The 17,840-nt window shown below is 37.0% G+C and overlaps 1 protein-coding gene across 2 annotated transcripts in view; it reads right to left on the minus strand.

The window, feature by feature from the left end:
• LOC307116709 (CASK interacting protein 2) overlaps positions 1–17,840 on the minus strand; it is a 73,841-nt gene that overhangs the window by 42,774 nt on the left and 13,227 nt on the right. For both annotated transcript variants that reach the window (XM_079801026.1, XM_079801025.1), the window contains exons 3-6: positions 14,177–14,228; positions 4,792–4,889; positions 3,398–3,543; positions 813–908 (exon numbers count right to left, since the gene is read on the minus strand). In XM_079801026.1, the coding sequence (XP_079657152.1) occupies positions 813–908; positions 3,398–3,543; positions 4,792–4,889; positions 14,177–14,228 (392 nt within the window). The remainder of the gene's footprint in view (positions 1–812; positions 909–3,397; positions 3,544–4,791; positions 4,890–14,176; positions 14,229–17,840) is intronic.

A 17,840-nucleotide genomic window follows, 5' to 3' on the forward strand; every position in this document is an offset into this window, starting at 1 on the left:
TAGGAGTCTTCCTTAGTAGGACAGATAATGTAGACCTTAAACATATCTAAAATTAAATTAATTTACATATAATCAGTTTAATATGGAGAGGCACTGAAATGTAGACCTTCATGTTTTTGACCTACAGTGTTACATGACGTGAGAACAGTTAGTTATTTCGGTATGTATGTTAGCAGGGACTTTAATCGTAACTTAATGAGAGTATGACAAACAGAAAATGCTCTCAGGATCCCTGGAATCAGTGTTACAGTACCTCAGGCACGACATTATAGCATTTTGTAGCATAAACACCATCAAATCGATGAGAGCTTCGGATTTTCCAATGTTTCTCTATGGCGCTGACGCCTAAAGATGTCCGAGTTCCGGTCCCAGCGCAACTGATACTCAACTGCTATTGGCTCATCTGCATTTGAGGGGAGGGGCTAACCGATAGGTCAATTAGTAGCTAGTAATTAATTACCTTTTTAGAGTAACTTATACAACACTGACTGCAATAGCTTAAATCAAGCCATCTTCACTCAATAATTGTCAATAGTGAGAATAAGCCTAACTCATTAACAAAAGTGCATTCTGTTTGATATCGTTTGTCAGCATTGTGTAGATAAACGGCAAGGGTATTATCAGTCATCTTTTTTTTTTGCTACACCACATTGGCATCTCTGATATGTTTTTTTTTTGAGACCTTAATATCACAATTCAAGCACATATTAATCCCACTGAGGTGGTATAATGTCAGGACAAGTTACAAGGTCACAAAATATGCTGTTTTTATTATTATTGAAAGTGACACTCAAAATCTCCTCCTGGCTCACCTTGAATCTGCCAAACTCACAGGCCAGGTCCAGAGGGGTCTTCTTCACCTTGTTGACAGTACAGGGGTTGGACTGGTGTTGTAGTAGCATTTCAGACTGAGGGAACACACAGAAACAGAGATGCAGTGAAAGGTCAGAGGAGATGTGTCTGGCTGCATAAGGTTTCTGGGACTACACAATAGAAGACAATGTCAAAAGCCGTATCGGTTTTAGTCTACACATATGAAAAGATGAAATAGCATCCAAAAAGGTCAGGGACTAAGAGGGAAAAGCCAGAGAAATACCGTTGATTCTTTGTAAATTACTACGTTATATGGCACACAGTATATCCTGTGACACATTTTGTGAGAAAGGGTAGGACATTTGGAAAGGGAATACTCTGCATTTGAAGCCAAACAACTGGTCAATCTAACCTGGTTCTGAGAGGTATCATATACACAGCTAGGTTAACTAAAAAAATGCATTGTTTTAAAACAAAGCCCTGGACCTGCGAAGTAATGTTATATCTTTGCTAGGGACCTTTTTTTGCCTTGAGCGTGCAACGACATGTCTTGCATCTTCCTTCCTTTTCCTTTAGAAAACATAAAACACTACGCATCATTTTTATCTAGCTGCCAGAGATCTGTAAACAGCCTTAACAGCAATATTTTGGTTTGTGTCGCAGCACATTCCTGAGTCACTATCAAAGAGCTGCATTCAGCCTTTTTGCCCATTTATTTTGAACATAATACTGAGTGATTCAGAAACTAGTGATGCACCAAAATTATGGCAACTGAAAATATTTGTGTTATATTGTTATTAAATTAAACAAAATATTAAATTAAATTTTGGCCCACCATATTACATGTTTCCTCAGAAAAGCCATTCATAGCTCATTAGTCAGAAAAATAACTCTAGAGAGGAGCATTTTTGCAAGATATATGCACTATATTATATACCGGTATTCATTTTATTTTTACTTAACCTTTTGTCTTCATTATTTAATGTTTGAATACATCTGACAAAGAAAACAAGTTATTACAACCAGCATTTAAATGTTTATATTTCAACAACGAATTGTAGTAGAATATACAACTCAGATTTTATTTGAGTGTCGATTTTTAGAGTAAATGTGATTGATTAATTGATTAGTAAATAAGCTTTATTTTTCGCTTTCCTTTAAATTGAGTTTCACTGGGGTGCATTACTAGATATAACAAGGGCAAACCCATAGTTTGTAATGGCAAAAAAAACGTATCATTAAAAAAAGAAAAGAAAAAATGCATGGTGATTAAGTGCATTTAGCCCAACACACAGCATTGTTTTTGATGTTTGCAAAATTCCATTGCAAAATGGCATAAAAGCCCAATCGGGTTGTAGCCTTATCCGTATGCCTTATGTTTTGTAGCTTTAGGTTCAGTGTTAAAAATGACAAAATAAATGTGAAGCGAACCAGGACTGAATGTATAATTTTCTTTTATGGTCCGGACCAAAAGAACCAAGCTACAAGTGTGATCATCACACCCTTAAAGGATTAGTTCACTTCAAAATGAAAATTTCATGATATTTTACTCACCCCCATCTCATCCAAGATGTTCATGTTGTTCTTTCTTCAGTCGAAAAGAAATTACGTTTTTGAGGAAAACATTCCAGGATTTTTCTCCCCATCATAGACTTCCATGGCAACCAAAATGTTGAAGGTCAATGCAGTTTCAAAGCGCTTCAGAGGATCTGCGCGATCCCAGACGAGGAATAGGGTATTATCTAGCGAAACGATCGGTCACTTTCAAATAAAAATAAAAATGAATATACTTTTAAACCTAAATTGCTCATCTTGTGGTGCTCTGTGACGTACCAAGGATTGCGCAATCACGTCGTAAAGGTCACGGTAGACGTAGACAGAAGTACCACTCCCGTGTTTACAAAGCGCACATGCGAAGACTAATATAAACATCCTTTAGCAAAAAAAAAGGTAAAACAACGATGTCGGATGATTTTGAAGTTGAAGATGGAGTGTTTTTTAGTCCTTGCACGTTCACTTGGGGCCGTACTTCTGCTAACGTGTGACCTTTCCGACGTGATTGCGCAATCCTTGGCACATCGCAGAGCAAGATGAGCAATTTAGGTTAAAAAGTATATTCATTTTTTATTTTATTTTTTAAAATGACCGATCGTTTCGCAAGATAAGACCCTATTCCTCGTCTGGGATCGCGCAGAGCCTCTGAAGCGCTTTGAAACTGCATTGATTTGGACCTTCAACATTTTGGTTGCCATGGAAGTCTATGATGGGGAGAAAAATCCTGGAAAGTTTTCCTCAAAAAACTTAATTTCTTTTCGACTGAAGAAAGAAAGACATGAACATCTTGGATGAGACGAGGGTGAGTAAAATATCAGGAAATTTTCATTTTGAAGCGAACTAATCCTTTAAAGCGCACCAGACTACATCAGTACAAGTCCCCACCATAACTGTCAACCAAACCCAATTTGGTACGATGAACCATGATGTAGGTGAAAGTCTACGACCTAGAGTATTGGACTCTTGATATTGTTGTCCCTTGTGTCAGTGTAGACAGGAACAAATTGGTCAGGAGTAGTGAGGTACATACCACCTCATAGTGTCCGTACTGTGCAGCCAGGTGGAGAGGGATCTGTCCATCTTGTGAAGCCCCATTCACAGAAGCTCCAGCTCTCAGTAGCATAAGTACACTCTCAGCCTTCCCTTGCCAGGCAGCATAGTGCAATGGACGCATACCTACAACAGTGAGCAGAAAATCATTATAATCATTAGCTTCTAGTTTGTTTGTTTTTTTTTTCACGCTGGAAAAGAAAATGTGCTTTCTCTGGTGGCGCAATTATTTTACTGTTAAAGAGGCTATATGTAGAATTCAGAAACCCTTGTAACTAGAGACATTAGAAAGAAAATGTGTAATTAGTAAGATACTTATTGCTCATGCTTGCACTTGTGCACACGTAATGTACAAGAGACTGAACATGATTCAATGCCCCAATATACTCACGGCGATGTTCTTTTTCTTTTTTTGCTTAGAAGAAAAAAATAAGTTGGAAATACTTTTGCAGTGATATACTGTTAATGAACATCCCAACACCATCCACAATCCTGAGAGTGACGTTTAGATGAATATGTAAATATGTGCTGCGCGCTTTCATCTCAATAACAAAATGTTAAGAAAGCATCTGATCATATCGATGTGAATGCGTTTGTAGCAGCTCTGCAATTCACCGGCATTATGTTGTTGACAGATGAAGTCATTAAAATTACACGGTTATGATAGAATGATTATAAAGTAAATTTGAGAGTATATAGATCTGGCTATAGTGTGAATTAATCCCTTTCCTTTGCGTGATACATTGACATTACAGGACGGCTCTTTGGACATTATCCTAAACGTGTTATTGAACATCCTTTTGAGCCCTTCACAAATCTTTCTAAAGGCTTTCATAGAAAATCTAGGAGGTTGAGGAACGTCTAATTTTTTAAGTTTTGTTACAAGTTTTTTTTTACATACAACCCTTTTAAAAAAGGAAAAAACAATGACTACCTATTTTTTCTATGCTCAGCTCATGCACAACACAATATTATGTATGTATCTAAATGTCTAGGAGTATGGAATGTGAATAAATCACTATTTGCCACGAGCAGGTCACTTATCCAGTTTGTTTTGATGGTATATTTAAGAGATACTGACCAAATGACTCATGTTGCTCCTAACCAGTATGACTTTATTTCTTCCGTAGAATACAAAATAAGACGTTTAGCAGAATGTCAACTCTGCTCTTTCCAATACAGTGAAAGTGAATGGGGACAGGGACATCCATTCATCTATCTATTCGTTCATGTATTAGTATTATTATTATTATTTTTTTTTTAACACTTTCCACACTGTGGAAAGTGTTGATTTGGGAAAAAGTACAATACAAAAAACATTGTGAAGACAATAAACTCATTGGCTAAAGGCATAAAAATGGTAAAAGGTCTCACCGTTACTGTCTTTGATGTCCACAGTGGCCTGTGCCTCCAACAGCAGAGACAAGAGGTCAGTGGTGCCAGTGAGAGCAGCATGATGAAGAGCTGAAAAACTGTGAAGAACAGAAAGTCAGGAAAAAGTCCTGAAAAGTGAAAACTACACAAAACTCTCAAGGAAACTGTTAAAAGCTACTTAGATCTCTGAACTGATATGTTTATTGGTTAAATTATCAAAGCATTTGGCCAAGCAGCAGCTCTTCAGATTTAATTAAGAAACAAACTGTAAACATCAAAAATATGCCCATTTTTATGCCCAGAGGAACCTCACTAAATCAATATATTAAAAAAAGCCTTCATTCAATTTACAAACAGAACATGACAATAATGCTGCGATTTCGCAAAACAATTCATCTGGTGTGAAAGAGGGAAATGTTGGCCAGTCTGGCACAGTTTTAGTCAGAGTTCAACTGAGTACAACACTGCGATCAGTCCTGACGGCACAGCAAGAGCACACTGCCCAATTAGCAGTTATCTCTGCTTCTACAGTCACTTTATGACAGGGGATGGTCCAGCTTCTAAAATATGCATGTGTTTGAGGGAATAGACGACTGAAAAATGAATAAAATAACATTTCTTAACATACTTTAAAAGGACTGAACTCAACCTATACGGATTAAGCCAAATAAATCTACGCCTTTACCATACATAAGTTATGGACCAAACACATGTAATAAATAGTGTGCTGTTCAAGAGTCGAGACAGATCTAGAGATATATGATACATCGAAGGGATTGTTATAAGAGGAGGAGCTGAATTAAAGGATTATCATTTCTCAAATGTGATGCCAAGTGTACTTGGCATTTACTAATCTAAAGGACAATATGTGGTCATGTAGTAGGCAAAGTTCTAGGAACGGCTATTAAAATGTGTCAGTGCAGCTAATAAGTGTATAATTAGCTCCCTATGGTTAAGCTGACTTTTCCTTGCAGACTCAGATAGTTTCAGACTGAATCTGGTGGAACTGCGCAAATCCCAACAAAGCTTGTCTGTCTGAGACAGATAAATATATAATTTGTATTAAAAATGTATCACAGGAATAGAATACCAAGATTTCTTTAGAGATACTTGTCTCAGAGAGGAACTGTCCCTGTTTTCACTAGCAGCTAGCTTTTGCTTTATACTATACTGTCATTCGGTCTCAGTGTGAACAGGTTCAATGATGCTCCAATTGAAGTTGCTCGGTATTTATTTAAAGTTTGAAGGATCAGTTTAGAGACATTCCTTTTCAGTCCATAAGTGTAACTCAGCATCACAATCCCTCTGACTTGAGTTAATGATGCATGAGATATTTATGCATTTTACAGTGCACTTGTCACACAACCCCGTTTTACCAAAAATGCCTTACATACAGGAGAATCAAGGGCCCTAACAGAGCTCACGGAGTACAGTGAATGGATTGATGAAATGATACAGAGGAAATTAGAAGTTCAAGTCCAAAGTTATTAATTATGAACTAATGATAAGTTATATATATATATATATATATGTGCCGATTAGGATTGTCAAAAAAGTACTTCAGCACAAAGTCGGTAAAGGCCTACTGAAATTAAACAAAAAAGTGATTCACCAGCATTTCTTCAGTGTCTGTCGTACCGAATACCAGGTAAATTCAGTACCCGCTGAAAGATGAGTATCTGTGCAAGTGCTCTGGATACACTCGCAAATCCTTTCATTATTACCGACAAATAAAATGTAAATAAAAGATTCATTGCACAGTCTAGATAGATTTTTCGCTTCAGTGAATATAAAGAGAGCGCTCTTTGCTCACTTTCTGTTTATAAATCAATTTGAATAAAAGTTGAAATGCTGCTCAGTACAATGCAGTTTCTGGACTTTCATTTACATAACCATAGCAATAAACAGGACAAAACAATCTGAAACCGTATGTCAAAATAGATGTGCATTAGTCTCAAAGTGTAAGTGTAAATGCAAATGAAAAGACCTACCACTTGTTCTATGTAATATGAATGGGTTTCTTATATATTTATAAACCAGGGATATTCAATTAAAGTTCCAAAGAGGTCCGGTCTCTATATTTTCTTCCCAGCCAAGGTCCGGACAATACTTTTTTTTTGGAATACATTTTCATCTGGGCAGCAGTAGTGCTTTGTAAAATAAAATAAAAATCACAAACAGTCAAACATGTCAACAAGGATAAAGATATTGGGAGAGCCAAAAGCAGTGAGTCAGATCATTAAAAAAAATTGGTTGAGACCAATTGGATATGAATATAAAAAGGTAAGATCAGATGTTTTACCATGCTATTATTTTTTACATTTAGATATAGCAGAAGGACATCTGACTGAGAAAAGATGTATGGCCGTTCAGGGTTTTCCTCTTGAAGTCTGGAACATTTTTATATTTTTCTTAAAATAAGTATCTACTGAAAACAAACAAACAATGTACATAATAATCAAATATTTTATTTATGACCAGAAAACAAAGTTAAATAGTTGTCTCAAAGTTGAAGTTGTCTTTTCCTTTTCCTGAAAATACTTTTCCCAATTAAAACATTGTTTATTATAAAATGCTTTTAACATGCTGATTAATAATGCTAAATGTGGATGAAAAAAAAAAGTATCACAAACCTGAATTGAACGGTCCGAGTAATATGTATGACAGATAAAAATAAATGTATTTGATTTATTCTCCTTTTCTGCAGTGTTTTGTGAAAGTATAAATCTACTTTGCTGCTCACTGTGTTTCTTCTAAAACAACGGCGTCATCTGCAGCTTTTGTATCGCTTTGTCTTTAGCGGGGGTGAGAAGCAACATGCACAGAGCAGGGTCACAGTGATTTTGCCAACATATTTTGTTGACCCTGGAACAACATTCCTGTCTGAAAATTTTGTCCTAACCATATCCCTACCCTTAAAGCTAACCCTACCCATAGCTTAGAGGGATTTCCCCAGAGGGAAATAATAGGTAAATAACACTGTAGAAGCACACAACCTTGGTTGTAAACCTAAACTTGACATAAACTGTAAACTTGTCCCTCAAATCTGATTGGTTGATTATAATGTCTTTTTAATTTAATGCCTCCTTGCTGTATAAAATGATTTACTTATTTCGTAAAAATCTTACTGACCCCAAACTTTACATTAAACATTAAATAACAACTTTCACGTTCAGTGTGTGGACAGACAAATTACTTTTAAAAGTTTTCCCGCCAGGTTAGGACACGTATGTTTTTCTGAACTCATTTTATTAGCCACTTCCCCTGTTTTCTCCATCGCATTGGTGCAGTGCTCCTACAACTGCTCCTTTCATGCAGAGAAGAGGAACCAAACCCTTTATCTCATTCATATACGTACTTGTCCAAACCAGGAAAACCTTGAAAAGTAATTTGTCTGTCCACACTGAACATGAAAGTTTCCCCTTCATCACATTCATATGCACAACTTCAAATATATCATCTCCCAAAGAGACTTTAAGCCAAAATAACCCCTCATAACTTCGGTAGGGATATTTCAGGGCATGAGTTTTGTGAAACTAACAAATAAAAGATTAGAAAAAAGCACCCCACGGCTATTGTTCAGCAGTCACAGATGTAAAGAGTGAGCAACGCTGATGATTAATATGGCACATATCTGAAGAATGCTGAGTTCAGTCTATGGTTCAGGAGCACACACTGATCCAGACTTCTAAACAGCCTTCTTAAACACATCCACTAGGGACACCTCTTACACACCAGTATGTCACCATATGAAAATTACTTTATTCTTTCCATATTACAGTGAGTGAGTGAGTGAGTGAGTGAGTTAGTGAGTGAGTGAGAGAAAGAGAGAAAGAGAGAAAGAAAGAAAGAAAGGAGCGCCAGTAGCAGTGATGAATAATGAAATGTTTTTCCTCCACCTCAGCTGCAGGTCCCTGAGGAGCGGGTTACTCAGTTCTTCCCCTGCTGCTCATGAAAGCGCAAATTAGCACTCATGCTAATGTGAGGCCCTCAACTTCAGAGCGATACGCTTTCAACTTTCTGCCACTTTCGTCGCTCAAGACTAATGGGACACCCAGATTCAACAACAGATTCAACCTGTGCACACACTGACTATACAAAAGCATACAGGGCTTGGTGAATCACAGATACAATAACTGAGAATTACATATAAACACGGTAACCAACACTATTCCCCCGAATGTTGTCCCAAATAGCCTAAGAGAGTTGTCTAAACAAATAGTTTCACATTGAGCTGAACCGTGAGCTTCCAGCATGCACTGCAGCATGAAAAAAAAAAAAATCTCAGATTATTGTTTATTTATGTTGTTGTTTTAATCATCACTGTTGGGCATTTGTTCATTGGTAATACTGAAAATATGTTTATAGGGCTGTCAAAAGATTAATCGCGATTAATCTCATCCAAAATAAAAGTTTGTGTTTACATAATATGTGTGTGTGTACTGTGTATAATTATTATTTATATATAAAAACACACACAAGCATGTATATATTTAAGAAAAATGTATTATATTTATTTTATATATAAAATATTTATATATAATATAAATTATATAAATGTATATACAGTATATACATGCAAATATTTCTTAAATATATACATGAATGTGTTTGTATTTATATATACATAATAATTATACAGAGTACACACAAATATATTATGTAAACACAAACTTTTATTTTGGATGTGATTAATCGCGATTCATCTTTTGACAGCCCTAGTTTTTACTTAATAATATGTGTGTTGACTGTGGGGATGGTGGGGTTATTAAAGGCCCACTGAAGTGCCTTAAAACGCTCAGCATTAATTAAATGTGTTGACGTAATTTCCCCTGAAACAGGAAGTCAGAATGGGACATATCAAGCAGCTCCTCCTCTTTTTAAAAACAGCCAATAGCATTTATTTTCACAGTATCACAGTTTAACTAGAGCCCTTCAGCTCGGTAAAGCCGTAGTTTCCTCCTAATCTCTAACCGTTTCTCATCATAATATCCTCCATATCGCTTTGAAATACAGCATTCTGTGCAGAATTCAAATGGGTCCGATATGTTTTGTGGTCTGCACCGACTCGCGGATGTGATCCGCTCTTTACTCTCTCTGGACCGGCTGGTGGTGCGCGTGAGACTAATGTGAAACCAGACTTCATTCGCCTCAACTGAAAGCATATTTACACTGTCTGAATCGTTCCCTATCCCCTATATAGTGCACTACGTGCCATTCACCATGTAGAAGCGTGAATGTGTGAAAAAGTTACAGATTTCAGCCGCAGATTCAGCGTCGATTTAGGGGACACTTTAGATTCTAGAGAGCATTTGATTGGACAGAAGATGTGATGAGAAGCTGAAGTTTGCGGTGATGTCATAAAAATCCATTATCCATTTTAGCGGAAGTGAGAGATTAAGTTTTGAATGCTTATATCTACTAAATGCAAATTTGGTCATTGTTTTGGAGCACACCAGCTTATTCATAACCTTAAGGCTAACATAGTCATACTAAAAGTTAAAAAAAAAAACTTACATTTTGATTTCAGGGGGCTTTTAAAGCAATGTATTATGTAATATGTAGCGGCAGATATTTTCTTCCATAGTGTGATGTACATCATTTTTCTATTTATCGAAAAAATAAAAAAAATGTAGTACGGGGATTTGGGTTTAATCATCAGTTGTTGATTGAATTGAAGCAGATCTGAATGAAAGCTTGCAGTTGATTGTAAGAAAGGGGCGGGTTTAAGCAGACTAAATATTTGGAAAATTTTGTAATATATCGCCAGAAAGAAGTCGTTTCAGAAGATTGAGTTAAAAATTGCTTGTTCACAAGATCAAAAAAACATGCATTTAAAAAAAGGGTTGAATTTAATGCATGAAACATTTTTACTGTGCCATATTTTCTGAGGCAGAGATTGAAGAGTGTACTTCATAAATTGATGTGGTTTAAAGCATATAAGAATAAAACCATGTACAATGAAATATCTTTGCAATTTCTGAAACAATAAATCAGTAGTTGCCTTGACAGGAATGTACTAGTTGTATGATAAATTCAGTGAACAAACAAATTCAAGTTGGCCAAACAAAAGGACAATATTAAGACAAAAATCTTTGTCTTCATCCGTGAGCTATTTATGACAACAATACCTTGGGGCGAACTCTAGCTGTTCGTTCAATTCAATCATTATCATCAAATACAAAATCTTTTTCATGTCATCTTCCTTTAATGTACATTGGTTGTGATCTCAAATGCACACAAAGCATACACGTAGCAGTTTCATCTCCAGACAACATTTCCCAGAGCCACAGACCAGTATTTTTAAGAGTGATCCGAGCTTTGAGTCTGTGGCTTTCTCAACAGTCTAAGCTTTGATTTCAAACAGTGATGGTAGCTCAAAGCAGAAAGGAATCATGGGAAGAGTCATGGGAAAAAGAGTCAAACCATGTCACGTTGCTTTTGACGATGAGCTATAGTTAAAGAAAACCTACAATACATGTAAGTTTGTGTTATATATATTGAGAAGAAACGACAAAAGAAATTAAATTTTTATCTCTTAAACAAACACCTGTGCACTTGCTTTTTCCTGTTTGCTCACAAAGGTGTTACAGCACAATGCTTAGTTAGAATATATGCAAACAGACTGTGAAAGCATACAAAACCACAGCTAGGCTCAGCAAACAAACACAAGTCAATACATGGAGTATAATTTGAATATGTGTCTGTAAATATGCAGGTTAATATAATAGTACGTATTATGTTTAATTCTTACAATAGAAAATTCCTGTTAAAAAATGTACGATATTAACTGTTTTTTACTTTCAATGCACTGTGGTTTACAGTGTACACTATATTGCTATAATATAATGCAGTGAAGACTGGCAAAAAAAAGTCACTTTAAATCATTAATGATTTAAAAAAAACATTTAAATATTGCAAGGCAAAATTCTACAGATCATTTTGCAATGAGTAATTAAGCTCAGCTTAATGCCAAGTGTTTTATCTTTCTTCACTAATTAATTTACATGGGGAACATTATTGTAAGACTCTACACAGAGGAAGTGATGGATGAGCCAAATATTCAGCGATCCCCTGCAGGTAACATATTCGTCTAGGTTTAACTAATTAATGTTGGTGATAACGTCATTACTGCTTTAGGGATGGATGAGGACGCATCTCTTCTCTGAGTGCGGAAACGATGCACAGATTGGTAGAGTGTGTCAATATACTAAAAAAAAATAGCTAAAATATAGCTGCAAACAGCCATTAAGGGGCCAAGCACAAAGAAGGCACGACAAGTCATCATGACTGCATGGCTGGGAGCATCAGACCAACTGCAACAATGAGCAATTAAAAGCATATTAAAATGATTTTAGGCAAAATGCCTGAAAAAAAAGTACAATCACTAGCAATGTGATATAATGGTTTATCACTTTATGAAACTGATGTGGTGTGGTCAGAGTTAGATGACAATGACACATACAAAGTTTGGTGTCAATGTGCCGAAGCACTACAGAGATACAGCCTCAGTCATTTTGGAATCATGCTTCAACTTTGTTGCGGCGCTATACGAAAATGATTTTGTCTATCAACATGAAATCCATAACTTTTTGTCGGCACAGTCTGAAGATGATCTGACTCAAATTTGGTGAAAATCGGACAAACGATTTAGGATGAGGTAGAAAAAGTAGATTTTTAAAGAAAATCAAATGGCATTTTGGCCAAATATGGCAAAATTGGTATCTATGTCCTCGGCATGATTTCGGTCCAGTTTCATTACAATAGGCTAATTTCATTAAAAGTTATTAGCATTTTTGAAAATTTCATTATAACTTTTGACCACAAGGTGGCGCTGCCATCTGCCAGGCGCTACTGTCAGGGCATGGTGCCGAAGACACATAGGCTACCGAGTTTTGTAATGATAAACCAATAGGTTCATAAAACCTAGCATTTTACGACAAAATAAAAAATGGCAGACGCCCAAAATGGCTGATATGGGAAAATTGGGTATCGTTCGACTCCGCATGCTGCACCGAATCTAAAGAGACAATTTTAGTTGTGATTTTTGGCCATTCAAAAGTTATGATCAAAAAAAGCCAACCTAGCATTTTACGACAAAATTAAAAATGGCAGACGCCCAAAATGGCTGATATGGGAAAAATGGGTATCGTTCGACTCTGCATGCTGCACCGAATCTAAAGAGACAATTTTAGTTGTGATTTTTGGCCATTCAGCATTCAGAAGTTATCATCAAAAAAAGCCATTTCATATCTCCTGACCACTAGGTGGCACTGTGTCGAAAACTGAGCAATTAGCCTCAGGTCATGGTTGTTATAACATACACCAAGTTTGGCCAGAATACTCTGCATTGCAGAGATATAGCCTCACATTCATTTTGGCGGGTATTTCGTCAAATATGTTTGCACGTTATTCGAGAACGGTTTAATGAATCAACTTGAATTCCATAACTTTTTCTCGGCATGGTCTAAAGATGACCTGGTTCAATTTTCGGGAAAATCAGAGCAACGTTCTAGGAGAAGATACAAAAAATTCAAAATTGTGGATTAAAAAAAAAAAAGAATCGAGGAATCAGAGTTTGAGTTAAAGACTCCAAATTTGCTATGGTGACAGTTCACCTCTATGAGTGCCAAATTTCATAACTTTCCTGCAATCTGTTCTATAGGCTGCCATAGACTCATGAGCGTAAACGGAAGAAAAATAAGAAAAAAATAAGAATAATAAGAATGCTAACGATTACAATTAGTGCCTACGCACCTTCAGTGCTTGGCCCCTAATAAAATAATGTATGTTTGTTCATGTATGTTGATTCTAGTTTGGCAGGTGTTTTTTTTTTTATATTATTTTATACTATTTTTGAAGGTTTTTCAATTGAATAAGGGTTAACTAGTCATGGCGTCAGAAAGCACAGACCACCTTTCATGTAAAAAAGATGTCGACATGATAGAACAGCACATTTTCAGTTTTTAAACAGGTGGGGGACACACGCAATGTTCTGACCAGTCAAAGGTGCACATAAACCTTGCATGTGATTAAAGCTTTTGTGTCTGATGTGCTCTGTTTGCTTCAATCTGCTCCTCAGCAGTTATAAACATGAAAAATTCATAAATTCCAGTCAAGTTTGCAGAGTTTACTGCATAAATATTAAACTCTAAAGGGAACAGGTTTGGATGACTCACAAAATGACCCACCAAAATATATTAAATGTATGTAAGGTGAATTCAGGTTGATCAGGACACTTTTTGCCATTGAGATAACTTGAGAATTCAACTTGAATTCACCCATCATCTGTTCTGATATAGAGCCATACCACTCCTGCTCATGTGATAATGCATACAAGTTTCCTTGTTTTCCTCATTTTTGTGTGGAAAGGGAGAGAACTTACCCATCTTGATCTTGGTAGTTCACATTCAGCCTCTTTGTGGAGCCCAGTAACTCTAGAAAAACAGATGGAAATAAAAGTCAGGTCATGATGTGATGTTTGCAACAAATCAGTCAGCCGCTGATCCCTCCATTAGAGAGGTATGAGGCATGATGATGTTACGGCATGAAAGCACTTGTTTCAAACTTTCAACAGGCAATTGTTTTGTACTCAAACACAACGCAGATTGATGGTTGTCATATTTTTTCAGTGAGTAACAAAACATTAATTATGTGTCTGTTTTGTCATCTGCACAATATTTATGTTATAACAATTTCTTTTTTGCATATAAACTAAAAAGTCAGAAAAGTATTTCCATGTTCAAAACTGTCTTAAAGGGACAGTTCAGCCAAAAATGGTAATTCTGTCATTATTAACTTGCACTCATGCAATTCTAAGCCTGCATGCTATGAATATTAGAATCTTCACACAGCTCTTTTCCATAAAAAAAAACGACAGTTGTGGTATTTTTTGGAAAACTATCCCTTTAATTGAAGCTCCATCATGAGATCAGCCATTGTCTTCAGATAGTCTCATTATTTAATCCTGTCAAAAACACTGTCTTAACAGCAATGCAGGATTCATAACCATCCAAATTAGGAATGATTTCCATGAATAACCTTTTCCATGTATACAATAGGAACAAGAGCGAAAAAGTGGCTTGCATGTTAAATGACACGTTACAGCGCTCAAACAGAATAAATGTTCCTTTTTTGGAAGATGCAAATGCAAACAAGTGGAGTGAAACAAACAGTGGAAAGTCCCAGTGTGGTCACGGCATCTTCAATAAACATGACACAGTTAGTCCAAATCCAAAATGCAGCTGATACCAGGTCAGCTGATACCGGAGTTCTTACCAGGTCAAAAATCATCGCACCCTTATGGTTAAATTAAGCATAAACCATTTATCTTGTTTAACACATTCATTTTGTCATGATTTGCTATATCCAGCAAAGTAAACCATCAGATTTAAGGATGATTCTCAAAAAACTGTATTTTCTGCAAGCTTTTTTCAATGTAAATTTAGGTGTCTTTTCAAAAAGAGGTGTGATGGGTGGATGGAGTGATGGATGAATTGAGTGATAGATGGAGTAATGGATGGAGTGATGGATGGAGGGGGTGATGTAAGGAGTAATGGATGGATGTATGGAGTAATGGATGGAGTGATGGATGGATGGAGGAAGTGATGGACGGAGTGATGGATGGAGTAATGGATGGATGGATGGATGTAGTGATGGATGAATGGAGGGATAGAGTGATGGAAGGAGGGAGTGATGGATGGAGGGAGTGATGGATGGAGTGATGGATGATAGTGATGGATGGAGTAATGGATGGATGGAGTGATGGGTGGAGTGATGGATGGATGGAGGGATAGAGTGATGGATGGTGGGAGGGAGTGACGGATGGAAGGAGTGATGGATGGTGGGAGGGAGTGATGGATGGAGTGATTGCTGGAGGGAGTGATGGATGGATAGAGTGATGGATGGAGTAATGGATGGATGGATGGTTGGAGTAATGGATTGATGGAATAATGGGTGGAGTGATGGATGGATAGAGTGATGGAAGGAGGGAGTGATGGATGGAAGGAGTGATGATGGATGGACTGATAGATGGAGGGAGTGATGGATGAATGGAGTGATGGATGGAGGGAGTGATGGGTGGATGGAGTGATGGTGGAGGGAGTGATGGATGGATAGAGTGATGGATGGAGGGAGTGATGGATGGATAGAGTGATGGATGGAGTGATGGGTGAAGTAATGAATGGATGGATGGATGAGTGATGGATGGAACGATGGATAGAGTGATGGAAGGAGGGAGTGATAGATGGATGGAGTGATGGATGGATGGAATAAAAGACTGCATATACCTACTACAGTACACAGATCCATTCAGAATTACTAAACGCAGCAACATGCACGAGACAAATCAAACCATTATCCTGAATATGCGTGGAAACAACGTGAATGTAGTTTGTGCACAAACGTCACTGCGTCGAGTTTGTTTGCACGTCAATATAACAGATCCACACGTTCCAACTGTATACGACAATGGCAAGTCACCGCACTCGTCTTTGGCTTGATTGCAATCCTCATCCATCAGAACTTTTGAGATGCTGGTTTGCTTTATCCAGCAGAGAAACGCATTTGCGCATCATCTGGGCAGTGGTGGGATGTTAGTTGTAATTGCTTTTTACAATGTAAAAACATGTATGTACACATTAAGTGCAGTGTATCAAATGATTCATTTATATATTAGTACATAGTACACCTATTATAAAGTGAGACCAAACGTTCTAATGATTTCTTAGAAAAACATGTGGAATATTTGGAATAAAGAGCTGCCTTGTGAGATCTGTAAACATTAAAAAAATATGAAACACTGAAAAAAAACGTACGCTCCACCTGTCGCTGAAGGGAAAATGTGATCTAGGTCACTAAGCGAAGAGCGATGAATGCAGAGCAAGACTGTCCCAACTGTCAGAGACAGTAGACAAGCCTGTCCTCTAAACAACACGGAGCCGTGTCATCATTTAAAATGCGCTCTGAGCTACACAGCATCCTGACCACTTTTATCTCAAACGCGGAAAAGAAGAATCTTAACTGTAAATGTACACAGTGTTCACTTACCTGTCAGTACACACACCGCTGCCTGCCCCATTTTGACTTTGTGTTCTTACACCCCGTACACTCTTCAATCATTCACTTGCTTAGAAACCTTTCCATCCAATCCATATATATACACAAGACCACCAACCTCAAAAAAGATCCTCTCTCATGCTCCAAATCACACTGCAAGAAATTGGATCTATAACTATTTGTACCCTCCAGCATAGTGGGAGCAATAAAGATGCAATGAATTCCTGCCCCCACATCTTCTGGATTCAAACCAAAATTGAAAAAAAATCTGATTATTCCCTGATTATAGGCATCTATGGCTATCAGCTCACTTAAAACATAACATTTCCCTTATGAAAGAGACGCCTTTCATGGTCATGGACAACCGGTAATGACACATAAGATTGAAAATGTAAGGATGTGTACAGTATGCGAAAAGATGAATTGTATGTCTTTATGACCATTTAAAACATAATTTCGCAGCTCATACAATTTGTTAAGTGAGGTTTGTCTGCATACTCAAAAAACTCCTTTTTTTAAAAACAATTTTTTAGGAAAACTTTTCCCATGCAATTACATGTAAGCATTTTCAACAATGGAGATTTACATGCATCCAAGGTCGAAAACACTTTAATTTTCTCATAATATACATTGCATGTCACCCAATTTCTCAAAGAATATGAAAACGGTTTGCTCAAAGAATCATGCTGCGCCCTGTGCAGGTATGACATCACTTTGTAGGCCAAAACGTGGAAGTGAGTTAGCTTTTTAGCATTTACGGTTCCCTCGTCCCGAAGTCAATGGGTTTAAATGGCTGAAATAAGGTCTGTGGTAAACATAAGCTCAAGACACTTTCACGTTTCATTCTACGACATAAAATGCATCAATACATTAAAAAAAATACCCCACTCGTGATTTTTTTGAAGCGGTTACGTGTCTTGAAAAGGCGGTTGCTAACAAGTGACCAAATGGGACTACAGAGGCTGTCGAGGAGATTAAACATCACAGCGAAA

Source organism: Gobio gobio, assembly GCF_949357685.1.
Source record: "Gobio gobio genome assembly, chromosome: 20".
Taxonomy (NCBI): domain Eukaryota; kingdom Metazoa; phylum Chordata; class Actinopteri; order Cypriniformes; family Gobionidae; genus Gobio; species Gobio gobio.